Consider the following 27,655-nt stretch of genomic DNA (forward strand, 5'->3'; position numbering starts at 1 on the left):
GGCATGTGTGTGTGTGTGTGTGTGTGTGTGTGTGTGTGTGTACAAGACAGGCAGATAGGAGGTTTCATCATGTGGATGCTTCTTCCTAATCATTATACTAGAGCTATTGTAAATGTTTGATTCTTTTTTTTAAATTAACCTGTTCATTTAGTTAATTTGGGGATAATTGGAAAAGCAAAATACATGAATGAGTAACAATAGTAAATGAAATAAAACAGTAATGTTTTACAACTGCTGGTCAGATTTATCACCTTGAACCCTGTTCTACAATGGGACAGAATAGCACACTCACAAGGAATAGGACAGCATACAGCATAAATATTGCTATTTATTCTGCAAATACTTTCTCTTTTGATTGTAGAGAGCTCTTTTGACTTTTGGTTTAAAAAATGTCATGTTAAAAAAGATTGGGGAATTGGAATAATCTTAATAATCTGGACTGTTGTGAGGTATAGGTTTTTCTACGTGTAAGTCAGACCCTTAGTGTAATAATTGGAAAATAAACAAAATAACATAAACAATGATATTAATGTATGCTACAACACTCAGTACCAACAAGTTTATTGACTGTATGTTAATTTTCAAACCCGAACCTACTCGAAACGACCAGAACTCGTCTACTGCTCTGCGGAACTCTTTATCTGCCGCTATGTCTACACGGACAACAATAACGAACGGCATTCACTGCGCTTCCGTTGCCCATGACACCGGAACGAAGTTCTGACAGCTGATTCTCCAATCAGTTTATATCCACTCCGAGCCCCCAAATAATAATTTTAGAAGTTATTTAGAGTCGGGCGTGCCTCCTATAATCTCCGGCTGGAGTTGCAGACAGCGCCTTGAACAGAAGAGGGCAGCTGATTATGGTGTAGCACGGAGCGCTAGCTCTGAGACAGCAGGTAAAAAACAACGCTCAGATATCACATAAGCTAACACTGGCTGGCATAGCTACTTTGTTAACAGCTTAAACGTGCATCTTCACTGATTCAAACAAGTGACATTTCTTCGTGTACTCAACCACATGTGTGAGGATGATAGCCTGAGCTGAGGCTGGTTTTAAGCTTGGACATTGTGTCTAGCTAGCTGTGAGTAGCAGTGTTAGCGGTTTTTTTTAAAATTACTGTTAGTTAACGAGCTAAAAGTACAGTGAGGAGGCGGTAACTTAACTTATAAAAGTATTTACATTAGCAGTAATCCTAAGCCTGTTGCACTTCCCTCAGTACCACAGGAGGTCTTGTGGGATACGCACTTGCTTTGTGTTTGAGTGTCATACTAAGTTAGCTGGACTCATTTAGTTTTTGTCAGCCGTGAGTTACAGGGAACATTTTTAAACTAAAGACAGGCTCTACCCTTGTTTGTTGAACAGGCGAACTTACTGTGTGTCTTACTGCATGTCTGTTTGCTACTTGTAGCAACCTGTGTGTATGTATGTTGTCTGCCAACTGTGTTGTCTGCTTGTGCTGCCTGGCCCTATCCCTCTCTATCCCTACAGCTATTTGACTAACATCCAGGTAGTCTCTGTGTCAGTGGGGCAACGCCAGGGTGCAGTGACTGACAGTTGAGGCTGGTGGGTGTTGAATCAGGCTCACTGACACACATTTTATGAGCTCACAGATACCTGATACTTTCACTCTCTGCTACTGCTGCAGTGCTCAGACTTGACATACACAGTCCAGAGATGCCAGTGACCTGCTCCCTTAGAGGTTAAAAGGTCTGTGAAATTGTACAATAGTAAAAGAGTAATAGTGGGCTTTAGCAGAAAGCTAGAGGAAACAGAACATTTTCAAAACAGAAAAGATCAGTGGGATCAGCAAGACCGAATTATATAACATAAAGTGAGTGATGCTAGCAGTGTGTCAAGGTGGTTTTTAGGCTGTACAGATGCTGCTGCACTAGGCAAGGTGATTGCAGATGCCCTTTGAAAGTTCAAAATTTCCTGAAAGTTGCTTTAATAGTTATTTATTGGGGAGTTTTTGGATTTAGTTTTGAATTTAAAGTCGTGTTTCTCATCATGATCTGTATTTAAATGCACTGACTTCTGGAATGTGTGTAAAACTTAACATTACTTTCTAATTCTAAACTTCTGAATGATTCAATTTTTAGGTAATTTGACTATTATGTATAAAATTCTTTGATACATTATCTTTGTCAGACTGAATAGGAGTCTGTCTTTTCTTGATTGAAATACTTTAATTCATTACAGTTAGTGTTGTCTGATTTTACAAATGCATATACAACAAATGCCAAATTATCAACAATTAAAAGGGCACTCTCAGGAAATTAGCAAACAACAGCAAACGCAGAAACCCACTCAGGCGGTTTGCTGTTGCATGGTATTGATCGTTACTGGAAGATGTGTTTACAAAGAGTGAATGCTTTCCTCTCTGAGTTTAACAATGTCGTGCCATAGAAAATGGCTTCCTGCTACATCATTAATAGGAAAGTTGGCAGAAGCATGACACTGAAGTACTCTTTTGTCTTCCTGTTACTTTGCTGTCAAAGTGAGTCTGTTGAATATTATTTAGCAATGACAAAAGGCCGCTCATACTGTCAAAGGGTTTGTGATGCTTGTCTCTGTAGGCTCCCCTCTGTCTGGTACACTCACTTTTTTGAGATAATTAAAAGAGAGTGTCATAGATAACATGTGTTTTCAATCTTCTGAACATCCGAGTTCCCCGTTGCATACAACAGTCCCATAATTGAATAACTACCATTGAAGACCACACCAGTTAATGTATGGGTTTGGCTTCTTTCAGCAGTGGTGAAATGTTCATGTGAAGGCTATGCTTATGTGTCTCTCAATAGAAATTCAAAAAAAGCATACAGTGTTCTCCCTAAATGAAACTCCCAAAACTCCCCTCATTTCTCTAACAGCAAGCTTGAGTTTGATCATGAAGGTTAAGAGCAGATAATCAGAATTCAGCTCATTACCTTGATCTTTTTGCATACATTTGATTTGTTGTAGAAAATAGGCTTTTGTGTAAAGGGAAGTTCCAAAGGCTGTGTTGTTGTTGTTATTATTACACTATTAGACAACTTGTAGCCCCATATATCTTTCCACAACAGGGAGTCTAATTGCAATTGGCTCCTCTAATTGATATCAAGGACTTTATTATTCCACTGTAATTAACTGGTGTCATAGTACTCAGTTTATTGCTATAGGAAGTACATAGTTGCCATGACACCCCACACTGTTGATAGCCTCAATATGCGTGGGTTGAAAATAATTTATTTGCAATACTTGATGTAGTATTACTAGCTTGATATGAAACGATCTCAAGATCTATCATTTCTAAGCAGAACTGAGCTTTGACTTTAGATATAATTTACCTTGAAAGACCCTTCTCTGTAGTTCCAGCCCTCCATTATTTATTCACTTAATCTGTGCAGTGTTGTGGGTGGCTGGAGTCTATTCCAGCACACTGTACTAGAAACCAGAGTGAATTTATGAAATGATTATTTTAAAAATGATAACATATTTAACACAGGCTCATTGTGTCCACTTTATTATTAAATATTAGTGTGTCTGCAATATTGAAACAACATGCAAATTTGTGTGCAAGAGGACTTTAAATGTTGTGCATTTTTTTCTTTTTTCTGCAATGATATAATGAATATGATGAGATCGACTGATTTGTTCTTGTTAGGCATTTGAGCAGCGGTGCAGCACAGTGCAGCGTGGGGCAGACCGAGGCACATCACAGCAGTGTAGCCATGCTTACATTGGCCAGTAAGCTGAAGAGGGACGATGGAGGAAAAACGGGCCGTGCCTCCGGAGCCTCCGACTCCACCCACAGGGTCTCCATCAGGGACCGCCTCCTTACCAAAGGTACCTGGGTCATTGTCCACTTCGTCCGTCGTGTATTTCTTCAGTTCAGATTGCTTTTTTTCTACAGAAGCATAACAAACTACGTAGCTAAATATTTGAGGACTGAAGCTGTAGGCCAAGATAGTTGTTTCTTGCCTATGTTTTCTTTTTAGTCTGGTTTATTTCAATACAGGAATATAAAATTGTTCAGTCATTCAGTCATTGTTCAGTGGATTTTCAGTCTTCTTCTATTTCTTTGTCTCCTTGGTTTTTATTTATAGATACGTCTCATTACCTTGAGAGGCAGCTTCCAGACACCTGCCTCCTCTCTCCTCCTTTAAATTTCAAAGGGTTGTCCTTATCCTTCTCAGTTTTTGTCATTTTGTTTATATTTGTCTCATTCTCACTTCTTGTGCCTGCCACTATTTTCCATAATGTTTTCTCCTTTCTGTGTTCTCACCTTTCTTTGCTTTAGTCCATGCATTTACTTAAAGGTATCCCTTTACCCAATTACATTGCATTGTTTCTATTCAGAGTGGATTCAACAATGGTTTGTCCACCGCACGTCCACTATCATTCACAGTTCTGTGTAAATGTGGGTGGACAAAATCTTACAAACACCTATCAGCATAATGCTCTCCAGTACAACATCTGAGTGACTTACTTTTCCATCGCTTGGATTGCCTTGTGGAAGTTATTTTTTCCTTGAGGTACTGAAGTAGTATGGTTTGATGCTCACAGGGATGATAATTACAATGTCAAGTTCTGAGGCAGGAAACCGCTAAATGAGCTGGCTTGGGACCAGCAGGACGACCGGCTTGTTCTAACACACTGATGTTTGAGTAAAACGTACTCCATCTTGCTAAAGCAAAAGTAAACCTGCTCCCAGATGACATCTTATTATTGCCTTTGTTTCCTGCTCTTGCCAGGGAAGCATGATTGTTTTATTATTTTGTTCTGTTTAACAAATCAAATCTTGCAGATCATTTCTTTTCAAAGAACTTCAATGGCCATGTAAAATAAAAGAAATTCAGTGCTTGTCGAATAAACCGTGAGACCATTGAAAAAAATGAATTGAAGTACCTAATTATTACACTCTGCACATCTCAAAGAATATATTTGTATAAATGACGATGGGAAATTCTTAGCATGACGCACCAGTACAACAACATAGACTGCCCAGAGAGACAAAGCAATTTCCCCTCCCTCGTCTTTTTTGTAGATTTTGAAAGGGTCAAACCAGCTGACACAAATAAGCAGTGAAAAGTGTCAGTGATGAGAAAAGAAAACAGAACCAGAGAACTTTTAAAAAATCCAACCACGCTTCACCCAGAGGCAACGGCAGCTGAACAACCCTCTACTTGTTACATGTTTTCCTGTTGGTTCTCTTCTTGCCTTCCTCTTTCTTTTTTCCTCCTCCTTTTTGTCACCCACTGATCGAGTCATTCTGTTTTTTCTCTGCTACATGTACATTGTGTTGTATGCACAGGACAAGTCATTTTACATGTTGCATATTAGACATTTTGCTTTTATACAGACCGACTTTCCTGATTGAGCAGGTAGCATTTCAGTGCCTCATTTAAAAAGTGTGAGTGCGCCAGTGTCAGCTCTCTGTGTGGAAGCATCTTTTGTGTGTGTGTGTGTGTGTGTGTGTGTGTGTGTGTGTGTGCGTGCGTGCGTCTCTATGGCTTTCTGTCTTTACCCCCTTCTTTGCTCCCTTATTAGTTATTCTTTTTTCTCTCAACAGAAGTTGCAGAACTTGAAGCCAATCTCCCTAGTAAGTATGCTTTACACATCCATACACACTGATCTCATTCAATTAGTTGAGTCAGACTTATTCTCTCTGAGTTCATTGGATTTTGCATTCCTCCCCATGTCTTCTAGTCAATACATCTGAAAGTGTGACAGCTGAATAATTTACTTAATGTACCATAAATGCTTATAGTGTCCTCCTGGTTCTTAAATTTGCTCAGCTAAGGAAAAAAACAAGCTTTTGATGAGGCATTTGTCAATATATTTTATGTTTTGGGAACAAGGCGGTAGGGTTGGACGATGTCTACCAAATTTGCATATGACGATATCCACAGTAAAACATTGCTATGGACAATGACATCGTTGTCACCTGGTCTTTCTTTACTTTCCCTCCCTATTTGTTATAAGAGTAGCGAGGCTCCTTAAGGAACAGGGCAGTGCGTAGTGAGTGTGTGGGTGAGCAAGAGAGAGAGTGAAGGTGAGAACAGACAGGTGTTGGCGATTGGAGCGGAGGGACAGGTTAGCAGTGAAGTTGTCTAGTGGCAGTAAATGTACAGTGAAGGTTACAGTTTGCCCATGAATAAATGCTGCAGCTCCTCAATACCCAAGACGCGCCCATGTCTTGCTTCCCAGCTGCTGGGTAAAAGTGAAAGTGGTTAGCCCCGAGGTTAAAATGGGTGGTGGGGGTTTAAATCATGATGGTAGAGGGCTCAGTGGTCGATTGTTCATCGGCCCAACCCTACAAGGGGGTGTTGTTTGAGAGGAGGCAGGATAACAAAACCAAGCCCACAGACGTGCTCCATGTTCTGATTTTTGATAAGTTGCTTTGATCATTTTAAATGTAGGCTATTTGTAACAATACTTTAAACTGTATTACAGTGCCATAAAGCTATTCAGCCAGAATCTGATTATTGTTTTCACAGTAAGTTTGGTAAATGTGTCAGATTTACGGTGAACTTATAAATGTCTGTGCACATCAAAAGTTATTCATATAAGGTTCGCTAGTCTAAATTATTGACTGACTGATTTTTAAAGGTTCTATATGTAATTTTCAGAAAACCCTTATTAATAATGACACCTTTGGTCATTAAGTGAGCTGCAGTCAGCATCCTGTTGCTGGTGCTTGCGCTGGCACTCTGTAGGGCATCATCCTGGGCATTGGCCAAAAGTGACATACACGAGACTGAATGCTGAAACAAACACTGAATTCTGGAAAATACATTAGAATCATATTTAGAATAACGTTACTATCTGTAATGTTCCTATATTTTATTTGGACCATTGGTTTGGCGAAAGTTTCACGTGTAGTTATAACCCGTTCACACACTGGCAATAAAAGCGAGTAATACATGTCAAAAACTACATACAGTACCTTTTAATGGACTAGAAAAATCCGTCAAGCCATTTCATCAAAGCCTAACATTATTCAGATTTTCATTTTTAGCCAGATCGCCCAGGTCTAATACATAAATATTGCTGTATTAAGCTGGAAATGAGCTAAGTATAAACACATGCACTGTGAGCCTTGGACAGGTTTCATGCTTTTTATACCCCCAACTACTATTTGAGTTCTGTCTTTTATTTGAGAATTTATGCTGCAGTATAGACTGAATTACAATGTTTGTTTATAATTACTTCCGGGTAGAAAACCCCTACATCACATAAGGTTTTTGCGTACAATTCAGTTGCAGAAACGTGTGTATACAGTGTACACATCTAATTAATCTAAAATGTTTTCACATCTCATTAATAACACTTTCACTAATGTTAGCTTGGAGACCTCATTTACCTGTTGGGCCACAGACTAAAGAAAACCAAAGCACTAGCTTACCCAAAACTAGTCCGACTGGCGGTGAGATGACGCTGTTGGGTAGATTTGGTTTATCAAAGGCGCTAGCTAAGGAGCACAGTACATAAAATAAGCACAGCAGAAACGTCAGATAGGTCTGGTCACCGTGTTTAACTATGTATCTTTAAGCGTTACAGTTAAGGCTGGAAATGACAACAGAAATGTACAGATTTTACATATCTCCTCAATTCACACCAACTGCCAGCTGTCTATCTGGAAGTGACTGTTGTTGTTAGCCCAACGTCACGGTGATTCGGTCTATATCAGATCTTCATTAGTAACTTATCTGGTTATTGTTATGCATGAGTGCTGATTAATTATGATTGCTTTAGCTGAACTCAGCATGCCTGTTTTTGTTTGTGGTCTGGTGAGTTTACCCTCGCAGCTGAGGACCATGAAAGATAGAGAAGAAAATCGTGTATGTGTCATACAGTGTTGTTGACTAGAAAGTAAGCTGACTGGTTTGCTGGGAAATATTTTTGTGTCATACATCCTCTAGGCAAGACACAAACAAATGATAATTCAGCAATGTTCTATACAACATTGGTGAAAAAAGACTATAAGCCCATAGAAAACATGGTTATTTAGTTTTTGGGGGGATGTACGGTGCATGCATCTACTCAACAGCCTGTATGTTTGCTGCATACTGGAAGCTGACCTGCACTTGCTTGTGTATTCAATAGGGTTGGGCCAATGAACGATGTCATCATCCATTCCATCCCGATGTTTCACTGTAGACATTGTCATATGCAAATTTGGTAGCTATTGCCCATCCCTAGTATACGATATACCTCTGATTCTCAGAAATACATTCCAGACAAACATCACAGTTGTCCTGAGGTTGTTGGCCTACATCCTTAGGGAACTGAGGTGAACAACTGGGTGAAGGAGTAGGTGAATGAGGGGGGTGGAATTAGGACACTGCACTGTTAAAGAAACCATCCAGCTCTCATGGCTATTATGCTCATCCGATCTGTGCTTCATTACCAGCAACAATGATGAAATATGGTCCTGTGTAAAGTATTCTTTTGATTTTCATGAGGCTTTAACATTATGCTTTATGGAAACCTGGCTTTGTGCCGTGGATCTGGACTTGCTGAAGACATTGATGGATTTTCACCCTTAAGTGCATACAGGAACTTAAAGAAAAGGAGGAGATCTGTTCATATGTACTCTAAAGGAGCAGCAACATGTGGTCCAGACCTGTCATACGATACGAGTCATGTACTCTTTTTCCACAGCAGAAGAAACACAACATAATGCTAATGATGATAATGCCTGAATCTGAATGAATTTGGAGTTTAAGCATAGACTATGTTACAGAAATAAAAAAAAAAATTACAATAAAATGAATGCAAAACTATCAAATGTTTTTTTTTTCTGTTTTTTAATTTGATCATTTTACTGGATAATTTTGGCACTTTATAGGCTACAGTTCAGTAGTTAGGCAGTTAGACAGCTGCCTCATTGTCTTTATGCAGGTCAGGGGGAACATCCTCAGCTGTATCAGACAGTGTACTACTGTATAGGCTAATATTTCCTCACCAGCCTCCCATCTATGTCATGGACCACTTTGCCTTAGTGAAATGTTTTATAGCATCTAACTTCATGTCAAACTATTCCCTCTTAATTTCTCGTTGGCCCCTGTATTAACATTTTCGAATAGTTTCGGGTTCCCTAACACCGCTACTGACACTGCTACATCTTTAATGTTTTCATCTGCTGATTTCTGACAGCACGACTTCAAGCTCCGCAGTGTGAAATTGTTCTTTTTACTCTTGGGTGACATTTTCGTGATTGAAATTCGTTCACAAACAGAGCAGAACACGTAGCCTTATTTAGCATTTTAGGGTAATTGAATATGCAAATGACAGAATCTCACGCGCCCCCTCACGAGCAGGTGGTATTCATCAGGCTGAAACGAGCGATTTACGACGAGACAATAAATAAGAAATAAGAGACAAACTGAAGGCAAATTATACAGACAAACACAGTATATACACAAAGCTGACAACCCTGCAAGAATGTAGCTTCGCTGTCCAGGTGAAAGCCAGGATGCAGCATGTCAACATGTCAGCATCCTTGTATAGCTAGAGTCTGGTTTTACACAGAACAAAAAAGGAAGGGTTATTCAGTGAAAAGAGTGTGATGTCAAGTTTGATTAAAAACATCTTACACATGAACATGGTTAAAAAATGTTCTCCCAGGTGATGTCCACTGTCTTGAGTGCAGTACATGTCCTTGAACACCAGGGGGGAATGTGGTTCCACAGAGAGTCCCAAGGCATAACTCATGCTGTCTGTGTGCCACAGTATGAAGATAGGAAGGATGAAGTAGACCTTCATACAGCTGGCTTTAACTTTTGACTCTAATAACTAATAACTCCCTCATTTGCTCTTGTTCAGGTACATGCAAAGCCAGTTTCCCAGATGAGGACAAGCTGCATCATTTTCAGCTGGCAGTGTCTCCTGGTAAGACAAAAATCTGTCTCTCCCCATTTCTGTTATTACATAAATAACTGATTTGATAATTTAATAACTGCTTTGTCACAGCTAATGTCATTTTGTCTTCCACCCTTGCATTGCTAATATTATATACACTGCAGTATTTTTGGTTGCTTAAGTCAGACTCAGTTGAACATCAGAAATTCGCTGGTGAAGTGTAAGAGATTCATTTAGGATTGTGATTTTATTAACCCCTTATCAAAGCCTAAGAAAACGCAGGATACAAACGGGTAAAGAAGCCCACCTTAAAATTGCTGAAAGGGGACACCCAAAATCTTTTAAGTAAGTGGGGAAACCTCGCAGAACCCTGATGCGGGATACTGAAACAACAATTTACTTACTTCTAATGTAGATTTTACCGAGATATATTAAGGTAAAAAAAAAAAAAAAATCAGTTTAAAGCCAGAAAAATAACCTTTCTGTTCATTATACTAATTTCACGTCATGTTATAATTTACAAATATATCGAATAGGGCTGCCCGACGAGTCAATGATTCAAACCACTGCAATTTCTTTTTAGCTTTGGCTTTGTTCACAGAGCAATGCAGGAGCAGCAGCATGGCAGGCTGTACATTTTACAAACACGGTCTCAAAATGACTTATCCACAAAACTAACTGTGATGGAAGTAGAAAAGGGTAATGGAATTGAAGGGAAGTGTAAGCCAGGGCAGCGCAATCGTGTCTGTTTGCTGCTCCCAATGTTCTCAGCTCCGGTTCTGACTGTCAATGAAGTCCGCTAAACCACATTTGAACCAGCCACTGAGAGACGCTCTGTGTATTTTATAACTCAACAATGACACGGACGCATACTTTTACTTTTTCTGACTGTGTGGAAGTCTGATGTTTGCACATTAAAACATTAAAACGTGTTTAAAACATGAGAATACTTTACAGCAGGCTGTTATAGGAGTTTATTGTGGGGCAGCAGCTCTGCAGGTGAACTGAACTGACACAAACTAGGCAGGGGAGTGAATATATACAGTATATGATATATAATATATACCTCATATTTGTAACTAAGGTGTATTGAAGAAAAGACATTAGTAATAATGTTGAGTGTTTATAAAACGGAAAATATCTATAGATAAGAAAAAGCATGAACCAATGAACGACAAGCACATGACAGCCCCCCAGCCCTAATGACAACTGTAAAAACTGGAATGCAAATGCTCAGCTTAATGTGACACAGTTCCCTGAATACAGAGTGCTCAGCAAAATGATTTTCTTAAAAAAGCCTTAGCCTCCAGTTAGGACATGCAGCCGTATCCACTGCTTTCTCATTTTGTACCATCTTACTTCCAGATACTATGCAGGGTTTGTGTGTGCAGCGTGTGGGGGAGGAGGATGTCATGTATGATGGAGTGGGATACTGCAAATGTTAGCACTTGGTTTGTAAGTCTATGTGTGTCTTAAAGTATTCCCTTTAAATGGCACTCCAGTCTTCTCTGTATTTCGACATTACCACCGAGTCATTATTCCCCAAGTCCAATGTGCTTGCTCAGCAGTGTTCCAAGCTAACTTGTCGAATATTGTGCAAACCGAACACACTGGTGTGATGTGGAAGTATCTGGAGGCTCGCTTACCTCTCACTTCCTGCTCCGTATTTGTCATACACACACTTTCTCTCTGTCCTCAAGCCCAATGTCACCTTCCCATTTCTCTCATTTAGAAAATGTGGAAGTCTATCTTCATCTCCTGTTTGCAGATACACGACAAGGAGAACACAAGCCAGAAACGACGAGAAAGTGAAAACATTTGTGTTTGGGTGTGTGGATGAGTAATGGAAAGAGAGAGACAAAGAAAGAGACTGGTAATTTAGGATAAAGAAACATGGACAGAATATTTTCAAACACTATTTAGACCACACGAGATTTAAATTCAGTCATCTGACACAATTGTTGGCTAATCTCAAATAACTGAATCCAAATTTGTGCTATTTTTTATTAAGTTGCGGTTTACAGTGCATCCGGAAAGTATTCACAGCGCTTCACTTTTTAGACATTTTGTTATGTTACAGCCTTGTTCCAAAATGGATTAAATTCATTATTTTCCTCAAAATTCTACAAACAATACCCCAAAATGACACCGTGAAAGAAGTTTGTTTGAAACCTTTGCAAATTTATTAAAAATAAAAAACGAAACAAATCACATGTCCATAAGTATTCACCATATTACTTATTTTCAGTTATGATAATGTTGTACTCACCAAAGCAATTGCTGAGATCAGAGAACACAATGAAATTGCTACAATGAAACCACTTTATTTGGACAAAAACCTGAGAGCAATAATCCTGTTAATAATCTCTTGTAGCACAGAAAAAATGTGTGCACACAACTACGGCAGGTCAAGGTTTAACCAGGAAGTCTATTTGTAAACTGATAGATTCTTACAACGAACACTTCGGCTAATTTTACTGTTTTCCTTCGGTTTTCTCCTTCAAATAAGTCTGACTAAACTGTTGGCTTGTAGAACTGTAGTGGCAGGCCAGTATATACTGGAATATGTAACTGAAACAATTCTCAAATATGCTGCAGCAGTTCTTATTCTTATTCATTTATACTTTGTTCAGATAGTTCATAATTTGAATTACAATTTTCTACTTTTTAAGATGGAAATTATTTTGGCAAGATTCTTTGTGTCGAGATAGCGTTCAGTGCTGCATTTGTGACAGTTGATGGAAGTCACTGCATCAATTTTTGTCAACTAAGATGTTATGATATGTTTGAGTTTCTTTAAGTGGTGAATTTATTTATAAGTTTTCAAGCTGTTCCAGGCCGTGTGTGTAAGTGCGTGTGTGTCTGTGATTAATTCGTCTGCCTGCCATCCGAGTAGGCGCTGTAATGCCAGCTTAGTTTTCACAAAGGCCTTTGCCAGCAAAATCTGCAGAGAAAAGCAATGATCAGCAATTACAGACAAGGTTTGGTGTCATGATCTTTAAGAGGAGTTGATAAGGAGATTGAGTTCTCAGAGAAAGACTTGCTCAATTATTCAAAACCTTTGTCTCTCCTGATGCCCCCCCCCCCACCCCCCCACATACGTCATCCCTCCTTTTCACTTCCTTTCACTTACTCTTTTCTCTTTTAGTGTTTCTGTTTCGCCCCTTGTTTCATCTCTCTCTTTTTTGTTCTCTTCCTTTTGCCTGCTCTCTCTGTGTCCCCTCGACTAAAAGCTATGCAGTAGATGCCTGTTCACCAATTCTCGCAATTTGTGACCAATACATCTGGTATTTTAATACAGCGGCCTCAGTTAATCATTTTAGTACTACAGCCAGGGCACCATGCTACTCTGGAGTCAAACCTAATACAGTACATTATCAAAATACAGTGTCAGATACAAAGTACTAAGGCATATCAATAAGCATGTGAACACAGAAGCCTATGTTTGATCTCTACAAAGCATGAATTCAAGGGGGATTCTGTGAGCATATTTTATTGTTTTATGGACCTCTCTCCTTTCTCCCGCTTTCTACCAGCTGGCTGATAGTAAAAAAAATAAAAATAAAATTCTAATTTCTAAAAACACTAATCTGGTAACGAGTTTTCTTGACATCTTTTTTTAAAAGCAGTGCAATTAAGGATTGCATGGATTGTGCTACTTTACAGTACATGTCACAGAAATTAATCAGAAATGCTACAATATGCTTCTCTAGGCTTTTTTGCATAGAGTAATTCTAAGTGCACAAAATGAAACTAAGTAATTCCAGTAATGCAATACAAAACTATAAAGAATATTTTTGCATGTCTGATCCATCCCAGGCAATCTTCTGCAGATATGTCCAGACATCCAGCATTCATTGTGTCCAAGAGGGACGTCTGATCATGTGGACTGTGGTCAAAAACTTTCCACCTCCACGAGGAAAAGATTTCCTCTGTGGGGTTGAGGAATGGAGAGTATAGGTGGAAGGAAAAGTGCCACCATCCTTGGATGGGCTGTAAATACTCTGTGACTGGAAGAGATGGTGAAACGCCACATCTCCCCATACAATTACAAAACCTTCTGCATTCTGCCTCATCTGCCCCCTTTCCTCACCTGGCGCAAGTCTTTCATAGAGGTCATCGAGGAATGAAAACAGGCGCTCAGTGTTGTATGTCCCGATTAGGAGTTAAAGCATTTTATTTTTAAAATTTTATTTTTATATGTAGATGTAGTGGAATGTAGCAAGTTGCAGTCTAATTTACAGTAATTTTGTGTTTGGTTTGGTTTTGAATGTAAATCTAAAAGTTTAAACAATAGTATGTAAACATGGAAAATGGACTGTATGATGTAAGATGTGTTCAATGAATGCATTTTGTGTGAAAGCAATGAAACGTGATCCACAGTTTAGTCCATACTGACTCCTGTTGTGCTGACTGTGAAGAGTTTTGAAAAAGTGAACTCGGTATTGAGAAATACGTGTTACCAATTGTAAAAAAACTGTAGTAGGTGACTCATTTTTCTATTGTCCTCATGCTGTGCTTGTAGTATAAGTTGGATATTATACGCACAGAAGCTTTAATTTGCACGGCAGGCAAGGTAATTGTGGTCAGTCAGGAAAATGAAAAATACAAAGGGAACTTGCCTCAGGATGCAGGTTGTCCAATATCTCTTATATCCACACCAGTGTAAGGTAAATTCATCTGGACTTATGTGGAGAATTTATAGCTCAAGACTTACCTAAGTGCTTCTTTCCTTTCCTTTTCTTCTTTTCCTTTTGTGTTTTCTTCTGTTTTTGTTATCTTTTAAATTTCTCATGGGAATGGTAGGCAGTAGCACTATTTACTCTAGATTAACATTATTCATACTACAGGTAATGCCCTAATTTAAAATTTTGACTGCTATTGGTCCAAAACACAGAAGGCCCATGTCTTAATGGGTCCAGCTACAAGACACATTGCTCACATATTGTGTCAAAACAGAACAAAATACACATGCCCAGAAATTCAGCTTTTTGGGACTTGAGGAAAAAACATGCTTAATCCATTTTTTGCTGAAACTGTAATTCATGTTCAGTGGTTTCACTTAGTCCTGTGCTCATTAAACATTTTGTACACACAGATTTAAAAGTTTTATAGAGCAACAATAATAAGAAAATACTAAAATTCTCATTCAGAGACAGGTAGTCATCTTAACACTATCCACATGTGGTTCTCACGGCCATTATGTCGTCTCAACAACAGTGCACACTTTCTTTTGCTGTATTAGAGGCATGCGACGCAGTATTCATCCAAGTGAAGAAGGCACCCTGCATTATTTTCCTTTTTTCAGCTGTAATTCTTTTTTCTGAGACGATCGAACTCGACCAAAGAAACTAAATGAAACTTAATCAAGAACGAATTAATATGCACGCACACACACATCGACAAACATAGTTTGTCAGACTGCCCAGATCTAATTGATGCAGGTGATTGAGAGGGGATTATTTTATGTTGTTGCATTTGTGATTATGTTTTTAATATTATTAACTATATATTACATCTAAATATTTTATCAAAATGTATTTTTACCAAGATGACAACGCGGAATTAGTGATCTTTTTCCAACTCAGATCAGTTGGAATGTCTCTTTAGCTACTATTTAGTTTAGTTTCCTTTTCCCATGCAACAGCTCTGTGCTGTGACCCCGTTGCCCCAGACCCCTGTGTCTCTGAGGAATGGGGACAGCAGCAACACTCCAGGGTGAACACATTCTCACATTGTTTGGATTATTAGAAGTACAATAATGAAATAAAATGCCGGACAAATTGCATTGTCTTTGTTTCAGATGTGTACTTTTTCTGCTTGTTTTGCAAATGGATAATTAATGTATTGTTGTGCGCATTGCTGCAGAAACCAGTGTGAGAGACATGCTCTTTTTAAGAGTGGCCATATTTTAGTGACAGCCAGAGGTCATACTGTGTGTACTGAATTAAGTACATTTATGGTAAAAATGTTAGTTTAGGATGTTTCTTTGTCAAAATGCAATGATCCCTTATTGAGAAAATAATAACATGTTTTTACAGACTTATTTAAGTCCTCTATAAAAACTTTGTAGAAGTAATCATATCTTACAGTCCTTTTGGATGTGTCTTTAAAACCTTGGATGACTTTGTCTTTTTGCTTGTTTGCTCAGACGTGGTGAAGTTCAGTCTTCTGTTAACAGCTATTCCACAGATTGTCAGTGTGTGTCATGTCTGGGCTTGGGTATAACTCCTCCTCTATGAGTTTGGCCTAATTTGGTCTTGTTAGCTCCCAAACTGCTTTTGGTTGTCTCAGATCCTTCTCTTAAATTTAGGGACACTTCCTTGGTTGGTCTGTTTTAGTAAATGTACTTTTTTGGAGCTGAGTAAATAGCATTTGAATTTTGGCGTACATAGTGCACTGGTTGGGTTAAATACCCTGCACATTTGGGTTGCAGTAATTATGCCAATGTTAGAGCTTGCTGGTGCTTCTCCTGAAGTTATTACAGAGATGAACAGGGTGAACAAAGGATTAAGCTACAGCAATGGTGAGAAGTTCTTTGGGGTAAACAACTGCATGTTTTTTTTTTGTTGGTGGACAGCCAAGAAGGCCACATGGTCATCAGAAGTTCAACTCTGCACAGCAGTGTGTGTGCATGTATAGCTTCATGCACATGTCACTGTATAGCTATAGGGGAAATCCTGTTTCATACTATAGTAGCCCTGCTGCCTTTCAGTATAATTTGTATTGTAGTTCCCTGTACTGGGATACCATCATCATCGCAAAAAATCATAAAGCTCCTCACTTTATTCTTTCAATTACCTTATGTTTTTAGAATCATGAAAAGCGGAAACGTTCTTGTTGGTTGATGTGTTTCAGATAAGCTGTTATCTTTTCTGTTGTGCTCGCAATTATGGATGTGTCTTTCAGAGCTCTGTCAGAAACAATAATTATCTGTCAACACCAACCATGCCCGGTACCCGTGACTGTGCTTCACCCTTTATTCCTACAGTGGAAATCACATTTATGCTATTTAATCTAAGCACGATGGCTAATTCCTCACATGATTTTTCTTTGCTGCAGTCAGGTAGTCAAAATTGTTGATCCAGACAAAGGCTCCATTTATATTTTAAGTAGGGGTGCTTTCACACCGCTTCAAAAAGTGGGTCGAGTTCTGCTTTAAATTGAACTCTGGTGAGGTTCGCAATAAGCAACATACTATATAATTATGCAAAAATCATTTAGTAACCATGGCAACTTGATATGCATCAGCATGTGACTGCGGGGATTTTTCCTGGTACATCAGGAAATAAGCGGGAGTTATGGCAGGTGTGTTGTGCTTGTGTCCTCCTTGTGTGCATTTTAGTAGTTCCTCATTAACAAAGTGAAATTTTGCAACAATGCACTGCAACTATTCATCCCCTGCATATGGCCAAACGCCTACATATGGCCAGAAGTAAATAAGAATCTTGTGTTCTATATTTTTGGACAAATTTGTAAGTTACCCTTCATCAGCCAACTAACCTAGCGTCTTCCTGTCATTTGAACATTGTGACTCCCTAACATATTATCTCTAGAATGTATTTACCCAGAAGATTTGGAGTTTAGTTGTAAGGTTGTGTGTGTCGGTGTGTATGTGTTCGAGCCCAGTGTCTTGTGACAGTAAAGACTGATTGTTTCAGTGTACAGAGACTGTCATGAATTATTTATGACCTCTCTGCAGCTGTTAGTCAGTAATTTCTTTTTTTTTGCTTTGTTTGTTGCTTTTTATCCTTTTGTTAATCTCTCTTGTCCCTTTTGTATCCATCTATCGCTTGGTTTTGGTGCTGTAGCTGTTTCCATCTTCCCTCGTCTTTTCTACTTGACACTTGTGCAAGCTGTATCTTTCTATTTAACACAGCATTTCACTCCCACTGTCTCTTCTCATTCATAATACAGGGGGGACTGTTTGTGCAGTCTAATTAAATTGTACCTCTGTCTTTGTTACAGTGAATGGAATTGGGTGAGGTTTAGATAGCCCTTTTGCGAAGGCCTTATCTCAAATTGCTCAGTGTTGAGTGTTGAGTACACAAAGAGGGGGAGAGAGCGAGAGAGCTGCTTGTCTTTGCCAATTTTGAATGTGTGTGTAAAAAAACAAACCTCTACCCCTGAAACATAATTTTAAGTATTATTGATACTGTGTCAGTATCATTTTTGTGAATTTGTATTGCATTATATTGTAAGGGGTACATAACATTTTTGCCTCTCCATAGATGTAAATGAAATGGTTCAAAATATTCCGCAGAAGTTTATTTTAGTATGTGCGACATACGACTGCTGAGCAATTTTTAGACAGAATGTGCAAATCTGGATGCTGGCTGCTCAGTCAATCGAGCGCATACACATGTTCACGTGCACACACAGTTAGATCATTATGTGGCTTATTACCAAGTGCTTTCCTCTCAATCTCTCTCTCACTTTCTTGAGTTCAATCAGAAGTTGCCAGAAGTATCAGTTCACCTGAGTGAGCTCTAACAAGGCGTGAGATCCATAGGCAGTTATTTCTCTCTCTGTCCAGATCTGACGCTCTTCTCCAACTTCTCTTCCTCGAATCCCTGAAAGTGCTGTAGCCATTTTATGCTCGTCCTCTGACCATGTGGCCCCCGTAAGATCACAGCAGAACTGTAAATGTTATCCAACTAATTAAAAACATCTTTTAAACAGATCCGATGTCCTGAACAAGACTTTAATTGGCTTTAAAGGCTACATGTGGGGAGAGAGAGGAAGAGAGAGGGACTGTGTGTGATTGGACAGCTTACAAAGGTAGATAGATATATAAGTAGATAGATATTTGTGATGTGTGCATATGAGTGAGCTTACATGTTATGTGCTTGCCTGTGTGTATAGCCCTCTCTACATTTGTCTGCTCCCAATAATTGTGGTATAATAGATGTGAGTGTGTGTGTGTACTGTAATCAGCCGTTGCGAGATGGAAAGAGAAAATTAAGCCAGTGTTATGTTTTACCTACAGAATATAGTCAAACTGGAAGGTCACACATTAGGCATTTACTCCCGTGAGATAACCTCCTAGATTGAGATTCAGTTCTTCCAATTTGGTCCTCTCATTTACTCTCCTGTCGCAGAGTCATTGATCTTGGACCTCCTTCTTAATTTCAATGAGACCACTGCGTTGCGTCTTAGCATATGCATTTTCAGAGATGTCCTCATTGTAAGAAGAACTATTCTATATCTAATCTATACATGTTTTAATCAAGTAATCTGATCCTTTGGGTATTTTTTCCATTTAAAATTGGTAAAAAATTAAAATGCATATTTACACTAAAATCTTAGTGCAAGTATTTTGTTCAAATATTGTGTTGTTAGGTTTAGGTCTTTGTGTTAAAGACGATGTCTCTAACGTTTTTGATCACTGTCCTGTGCATGATACTTAATCCAGAGGGTCTTGATGACACTTTTATACACCCTGATCAGCAGTGTATAACGATGATTGAAGGCCCTCTTTCCACAGGAAACTGTAAATCTTTGTCATAAAACACATATGCTTGTGTATACATTATTGAAAACCCTTGTCCTCTGTCTTTCTTCCTCTATCTGCTTCCAGATGAGGGTTACTACCAAAGTGGAAGGTTTCAGTTTGAAATAGACGTCCCCGAAGCCTATAACATGGTGGTGAGTGTTATCTCTCATCGTTTGGTCTAAACAGTCCATGTGTGTGTATGTGTGCCTGCCTATGTATTTGCGTTGTCAGCATTAGTCGGTAGCTTCCTGTTTTGCCTGTTAAAATAATGACCCTTCCAGATTTGCTGTCGGATTGTGTTGTTCTGCTCTGTCCTGTTGTTTTGTGTATGAAGCAGTCTTTAGAACAAAGTAGTGGTGTCCTCAAATAACTAACCACCTAAAAATATATCGCATTTCCTTCCATTAAAATTCAGTAAAAGTAATTATTACAGCAGGTGGGTCTTAGTAGACAGATCTCCCTGCCTGTTAGCCTACACATAAAATCAGTTGACAAACGCAGTCTACAGGCTAGTTTGAAATCTGACTCTCTGAACAGCATTTCATTGATTTTTTCTTTAGGTTAGGATTGTGGTGTAAATGGGTTTTAAAACAGGTTTTACAAAAAATATTTTTAGTTCTGCAGTTACTCAGCAGAGAACGTGCTCAAAGCTGATGAAATTCAGTAACAGCAATGAGTAGTGACTCAGATATCCACCTAAAAAAACAATAGGTGTCCATTTGGAGGGGGCCATAATTGATGATAAACCAACTGAACAGGTATTTTGGGCTATAATTAATAATATAATTAATATATGGGGAGAGAAATGTGTGCCAAATAGAATTGAAATGACTGAAAACATGTACACAGTTACTTTACCTTCTGTAGAGAATAATATCCATTAACTATAAACAAAAAAAAAAAAAAATGCTGCTGTCCACATTTCCAACTTTTCTTTTCTGATTGTAATAAATGAAGTCAAAGCACAGAACAGTCAATCTGAATGGCCCTACATCTGAAAATGTCAGATGTTAGGGGAACAGGACTATGTCTATTCACTTCATTATCAGGCTAACATGTCATGTGTTTTTGAAAGAAATTTGAGCTATTTTGAACTGACATGCTTAACTACCTTTCTGTAGTGCTACAAACTCTTGGTTTGCTGAAACAGCCATTTACTAATTTCAAATAGTTCTTATTTGCGTTCTTATGAATTACAAATAGCTTGACTTTGGTTGACTGGATGAATTGCTGAATCTTCGACCGACCATGCCTGTGTAAATGTAACCCACACTTTATATTTCTCATTCCTTTCAGACACAGCAGTGGTAGTAATATTCATACTTATAAGCCCTTATCCTGGTTTTGAGAAACCCGAATATGCTAGCTGGGGGGCTCCAGGTTTGGTGATCACTGGCTGCCATATGTGCAGGTGCGTACTCAACTGGAGTTATATAGTTGTTAGTAAAGAAAACTACCAAAAAAAGATTATTGAAAATGCAAAAATAAACTTCACACTAACTCAAGAATCACAGTCTGACACAGGTATTGTTAAGCATAGTTTTTATCGCTCGCTGCTATTGTCTTCAACTACTGGTGAAACTATGAAGAACCCAAATCCAGCGGAGTTGATAATGCAGCAGAGTCCAGGCAGCCAGAAACCAAACTGAGTCCATTTTCTACTGTTGAGTAACTCAGTCAGTAGAGAAATAACAGAGTAGCTGAATGTGAAGAAGTCACACCTGCACAGAGCCAGATCATCAGAAACCTGGATAATGTTAGAATCATAAAGGAACATGAATAACCAGGTTTCTGTGTTCTGCGTAAACATCATATCCCCAACATGATCAAAACCATTAAAAGGCTGAAACCCAGAATACAGATAGGAGAGAGAAGGAAAGATAAGGTGCACTTAAATTATTGTTCTGCTTTGCTGAAAATTGTCATCTAAAAACATGTGATGATGTGGTCGTTAATATCAAGTTGTTTTGGGAATGAGGGAACATTAGAACAATTCTACAAATGTTTGAGAGGAATCAGGGAAACAAAATTAAGTTCATAGATGTCAACTTGATGATTTCATTTTTGGTCATAAACTGCAGCTTCTTGTTGCAGTGCTATGCAGACACCATACTCAAGACATTGTAAGTCACAGCGTTTCATCAAATGTCAACTGATTCAAACATCTCCAATACAGACAAAAGTAAAAGAGAACACCAGCAGTGTGTAGTGTGCCTATGTCTCTTTATCTGTAAGTGTTGATCTGTGTGTCATGGTAGTTTACTCATGAACATTGTCAGAAAAAAACCCATGAAATCAGCCAATCAAACACCAAATGCAGTGACTTGAGTTAAGTTGAGAACAGGTTGTCATAGCTTACTGAGAACTGCCAGGAGAAAAAGGGGTCCTGTCTCCTTGACCATTGGAGCTCTGTTGTCGTTGCACTAATTCTTAGTCTCTCCTGGCAAATTGGGCCCCAGACGAGGAGCATTTTAGAGCATTTAGAGAGGCTAAAAAAGAATTAGCTAGCTTGATCACATGGATTTTGAAGAAATGGGTGTAGTGTTTGTTTTTTGGTGACTTTCATTGATCACAGGCAATGGTTCCAAATTGAGGGAGCACTGCAGGAGAAAGAGATTTGGTCTGCGTAAGAGGGAGTCCACTTAGTGTGAGTATTTGTGTGTAAGGAAGAAGTAAGCAGGTCTGAGATGTATTGAGGGGCAAGGCCATTTTTTGAAAAAAGTATAATTTGCAATGATTTCTTGAAGTTATTAGGATCAAGTGAAAAGACTGTATGAGTATTACTGCAGCAGGGTTTCGAACAAGCTGAACTGAAGGTGGAGTTTGGAGTTTGAGCAATAGGAAAATAGCATTTGCCGTAAAGAGGCATTGTTGTATGGCGTCAATGCAACCTTTTCTTCCTAGCTTTTCCTCAGGTCTCTCTTTATTACTTACTTGCTCCTTACTTCTCTCCATCCCCAGCTTCTTCTGTTTAACTAAGAGAATTGAATACTTTCAAATGACATGATTTATAGTCCTTTTACAACAACTTATGTGGCATTTACTAGTCAAGATAAATGACAGCCAACTTCTCTTTCAAACCATCCCCATTGCATCATACAAACACACACAGCTCTACAAATACCATATCAGCTGAATAACACCCGTCACTTGTTTATTGCAGTATGCAAGGCTAATGTTAACAGATGTTAATGTTAAAAATTATGAGAGCAAACATAGCAGTTCACACATTGCATACTGGGCTGACTTGACAGATTTCAGAAATTGTTAATGAGGGGAGCCAGTCAAGACTGATTGTCTTCTCAGAATTGTAAAAAGTTAAAAAGTACATTTTATTCGAAATGTACAGTGGAGTCAAATCAAGTTTATTTATATAGCACATTTCATACGACAGGCATAGACTCAATGTGCTTCTGAATAAAAAGAAAAAAAATACGCCAAAGATCATACGTGACAAAAGAAGGTATTATCAATAATAATAAAAAATATTATTTTTAAAAAGGGAATAATAATACTGATTCTAAAATAAAAGTTTTACCCGTTAACCATACACTTTAAACCTAACTAAATGTTTGCGACAACAGGTATGTTTTTAGTCTGCTTTTAAAAGAAGACACTGTTGTAGCAGATCTTAGTTCATGTGGTAGATAATTCCAGAGAGTAGGACCATAATGACTGAAGGCACCATAAACTGATTTAGAATGTATTCTAGGTATAGTGAGGAGACCTTGATGAGCAAAGGGATCTGTCCGGTGTGTATTCAGTGAGCATGTCAATGACGTAGGAAGGAGCTAAGCCATTTATAGATTTAAAAACAATAAGTATAGACATTTTGAAACATATAAGCTGGTTTTAAATAGTCAAACTCTGAAAACGAGGTAATGATGAAGCCCTGTGGGGGCGAACATTGTCTAACTAGACAAGTTAAAAGCCCAAACCACAGTGGGACATGGAGAAGACACAGACACAGAAGGCAGAGGCGTCCATGTTGACCAACAACGGTGAATAAACCATCTGTGCTCACGGTTGAAGAATCTCACAAAAACAGGCAAAATGGGAAAATACACAACACAAAACATTTTAACCACATCATCACAGAGGCAAATGCTGTAGTTTAGGTCAAGGCCTTGTTGCATTTTCTTGCATTTGTCTATTTGTGTGTGCGTCATGTGTGTCATTATTGAAAAGAAATAGGTTTGAATGAGATGCTTTGAATTGCATTAGCAAATAATTGAAACTACCAATGAAATGGTTTGGAGAGTACAAAGAAAAGAAAAGGTAACCTTGGGGAGTCAATGAGGATTGTACGTTGGTCTGTTGATTGTGAACCTTTTTGCTATTTTCAAAAGGGATGTTTTAACCTCAAAGAAAATTGCTTCATAACTGGTTTTATATTGAAGTAGCTTAGTAATCCCCAAAGCATTTAAGTGTTAATTATAAAACTGTTAAAGGAGAAGCAAAATGTCTTGATACATCACTACATAATACATAATACTTACATAATGTTGTACCTGAGGCCAACAGGTCAGCTAGTAAAACACATTATTTTGCAACAGCAGCATAAACACAGAGTTATCTCCTGCTGCAAAGACTTTTATCTTGTAAAGATTCTCTGACTAGTAAATACTGGTTATTAAAAGTTTGTTTAAAGTTAAGTAATAAAATAAATAAAAATATGTCTCTCCCTTACTTGCTTTTCTCTCCATGTTACTTTCCAGCCTCCTAAAGTGAGATGTCTGACCAGAATATGGCATCCTAACATCACAGAGAATGGAGAGATCTGTTTAAGGTAATGCACTACACATCCTCACTTATGCAACTTCTTCCTCTCTTTATCTCAAGTTAGTATTGTTCTTCCTGCTAAAATAAAAAGATAGTATTCCCTTCGCTAGACACCCATTCTCACACACACGTTACCTGAATTTAAATGGGCAAACCCTTAAACGATGTAGCCAATCACATTCTCCAAAATGGTTTATAAACAGTGGTCTTATGAGCTTATAACCTTTGGCATTGTGGCAGGAGCATAAAAAGGGGTTTACAGTATATGTACTGTCCTCGACTGCCCTCTAGATTCCATAGAGGTGGTGGGTGAGAGGAGGATGTTAGCCAAGCTGACGTCAATCATGGACAACACCTCTCACCCCCTGCATGACACTGCTGTCCTACAACAACAGCCTGTTACACCCACAGTGTGAGAAGGAGCGTTACCGCAGGTCCTTCGTTCTGACGGCAGTCAGACTTTAGCATGACATAATGTAACACTGTTTTCTCTGTCAGATCACCCACCACTTACAACATCACAGCTACTTTGCACTATTTATCTCAGGTTATATATCCCATTTGTTCATATTTATACATATTATATTATACAGCATATCTTTGTATGTATACTGTGCAATTATATTTATACTGTACAACTAGCCTGTGAATTTCCTGCTTGTATCCTGTGCAATTATCCAATTTACAGGGCAATGTTTGTTATATATTTTAGTACAATGCCTACACACCATGTGTGACATTCAGTTGAGTGTGCATTTATCCATGCTCATATCTGTAGAAGTGAAAGGTGTATATAGCTTTTATTTTTATATTTCTTTATCACTCAATCACTCTTTTCCTCTACGTTTGACTCTTGTGCTGCTGTAACAAGTGAATTTTCCAGGTGTGGAATCAATAAAGTGTATCTTATCTTACATACTCAGAAATAACAAACAATGACAAGCTTCCACACAGTGTCTAAGATAACATGGAAGTATTAAAAATGAATAAATGACTCTGTATGTCTTTCTTTTTTTTTTAATGCAGCTTATTGCGGGAACACTCTATTGATGGCACAGGCTGGGCCCCCACCAGAACATTAAAGGTAAATAAATTGCATTTATTTAAGAGAATGTGCCTTTATTAAAGAAAATTTTGTTCTCTTTTAGAACTCTGATATTTCAGGGAACAAGAAAACAGGAAAGTGGGTGTAGTATGTATTATTACTCCACATGTGATAGCAATCCCTATTTGAGCCATGTTTAGTTTCACAGTGAGGGTAAGAATTGTTTTTAAGGCACGCACAACCGTTCTGTACCAGAATAAATCTAAATAGAAAGCAAATATTCCAAAAGAAAAGTCTCCAATGTCAATGCAAACTCATTTTATTGTTTTACTAAGTAATTTTATTGACTTCAAACAACAAAATGCAAACATAACACCACTAGACAAACACAAGCATTTAATTCCCCCACCCATTCTGCACCCTCAGACGGAAAAACAAAGCATATACAATCAAACCAACACAAAAGCACAATAAAGCACAATCAAACAAGCGAGAGAAAGTATGTTAATTATTTTATTTGACAAGTTTGGGACAATTCAAGGACACATTGCAACATTAGCATGTCTGGTCCAAGTAAGCTTTTAATCATGATAATCTCCACTGGACCACTTCTTGATTATGTACACTTTGATGTATTATTTGTATCATCACATGCCTTGTGTATTTTTTGAACACCTCTGTCTCTGTCATATATCTGTAGTGACAGAAACATGTGAGCCCAAATTAGACTATCTGTAATCTTGTAACAATGTCTACATTGTGCTCAGATCCTGAAAGAGTTGATAGCTATCTGATAGATGGATATTGTAAAACCCTGGTCTCCATACAGTGGGTAATTTAGAACACAAAAGACCTGAGTGTGACAGTGCTGGACATGAGCCATTTTCTACGTTCAGCCGCTTTTTCACTTTTTCTTAAACTGACAAAATGGGGGTGCAAGAAATACTTCTGAGGGCTGTGAAAACACTGCTGAATCCTCGCAGGACACAATGAAAAATCTTTTGCAGAGCCATGTAAGGTAAACTTCTTAAGGTAGACTTCTTATGCTTTACCCTTCCATCAGTTGAGCACTTTTTACAAGCTGTTTAGAAACAGTTACTGAAGTTTAAGGCAAGGACGCCCTCTGCTTCAAGATTTGAATAAAATTATGTTTGATAGCAACGACGGTGTGGAACTGAATGTAGTCGTATGGTGAAGCTCTGCCTTCCATGTTAAAGTTTGACTTTAACATTCTGATCCAATATGTGTTTCTCTGCAGGGATTCAAGGCTAGATCAACATTCCTCTCAATCACTGGGATGCACTTGTAATTATGTAGATATGTAAATGTATGCATCTTGGGTGCAGTTGCCTTTAGAAGTAGAGGGACAGGGATTTTTTCACAGGCCTTGGATGGCCCTCCTACCTCTGGTACCAGTTTTACAAGTTTAGAGGATCATCCAGTAAATCACCTTGGTACCTCTTGAGTTTCCTGCCAAGACTGCTCTTGAAGTTATTGTCAGGATTTGTCTTATCCTTAAGGGTTTTATTCCTATTTTTTTACATTTTATAAGTTTGTGTCAACCCAAGTTATCCCTCTCATTCTGCCTTATTTCTGGTGTCGTCTGCACACATTAGCATACTTCTTTCTCTGCTTTCAGAACAAGCCATATTCTGCTATTCCTTCTTCAAAATGAAGAACATATTCCACATAATTGAAAATTGTCCAACTAGATAAAGTTTGTTTTATTGCAATGTCATCATGACCGGTTGAAGTGTCTCCATATCACATAACACATTATGTTATGCTCTGCATGATGTCGATCACATGATGCACCAAGAAGAAATGGAAGTCTTTGCCAGGAAAACATAGCTCAAAAACAAATTGTTGCAGACACTTGAATGATGCAACTGAAACCTTTATGTCACATTTCTTTTCCCCCATACTACACTTCTATATCTGCATTTTGAACTAACTTAGCCTTTTGAACCCACTCAGCCATAATATTTAGGCAAACAAATATTCAGAATTTCCTCCACCCATTAATCAACACATAAAAAATACAGCATAGATATCTAAAAAGAGATGTATTAATTATTAAATTGTAATTATTGCAATTAAACTAGTTTACTAACTGACCATTAGCAAGCTCGGAAAACTTTATTTTCCCTCTTCAGTAACTTCTGATTGAATGAAATGTGCAATGGTGAACAAAGAGACACGTTCCATTATGGATGACCCCATGCAACCCCTGCTGAACAGGCTAAGATCAGCTTTCATGCCCGACATTCAGACAAGATACTAATGACAGCTAAGGATTGGTATGACTTTAAGTAATAACACAAAGTGAACAGTGTAAAATAGAAAATTTTATGTGGTGTGAATGTTTGTGTGGTTGGCTGCTCATTCCTGGAAAAATGATTTGCTTAAGCGATCAACCACTGGTTTTGCATCGCAGCCAAAACACACTGTGGTTTACTGTGAAAGGTAGGATTGTGACAAA

At 38.3% G+C, this 27,655-nt stretch overlaps 1 protein-coding gene across 2 annotated transcripts in view; it reads left to right on the plus strand.

Moving 5' to 3' along the window:
• The first annotated feature begins 665 nt into the window (after window positions 1-665).
• The window catches only part of ube2f (ubiquitin-conjugating enzyme E2F (putative)), a 49,731-nt gene continuing 22,741 nt past the window's right edge, over window positions 666-27,655 (plus strand). The window contains exons 1-7 of one of the 2 annotated variants that reach the window (XM_044216092.1): window positions 666-899; window positions 3,648-3,829; window positions 5,556-5,585; window positions 9,815-9,880; window positions 19,431-19,498; window positions 24,065-24,135; window positions 25,155-25,212. In XM_044216092.1, the coding sequence (XP_044072027.1) occupies window positions 3,715-3,829; window positions 5,556-5,585; window positions 9,815-9,880; window positions 19,431-19,498; window positions 24,065-24,135; window positions 25,155-25,212 (408 nt within the window). In that variant the 5' untranslated portion in view covers window positions 666-899; window positions 3,648-3,714. The remainder of the gene's footprint in view (window positions 900-3,647; window positions 3,830-5,555; window positions 5,586-9,814; window positions 9,881-19,430; window positions 19,499-24,064; window positions 24,136-25,154; window positions 25,213-27,655) is intronic. The other variant, XM_044216093.1, reaches the window with a different exon arrangement.

This window comes from Siniperca chuatsi, linkage group LG12 (assembly GCF_020085105.1).
Source record: "Siniperca chuatsi isolate FFG_IHB_CAS linkage group LG12, ASM2008510v1, whole genome shotgun sequence".
Classification (NCBI taxonomy): Eukaryota; Metazoa; Chordata; class Actinopteri; order Centrarchiformes; family Sinipercidae; genus Siniperca; species Siniperca chuatsi.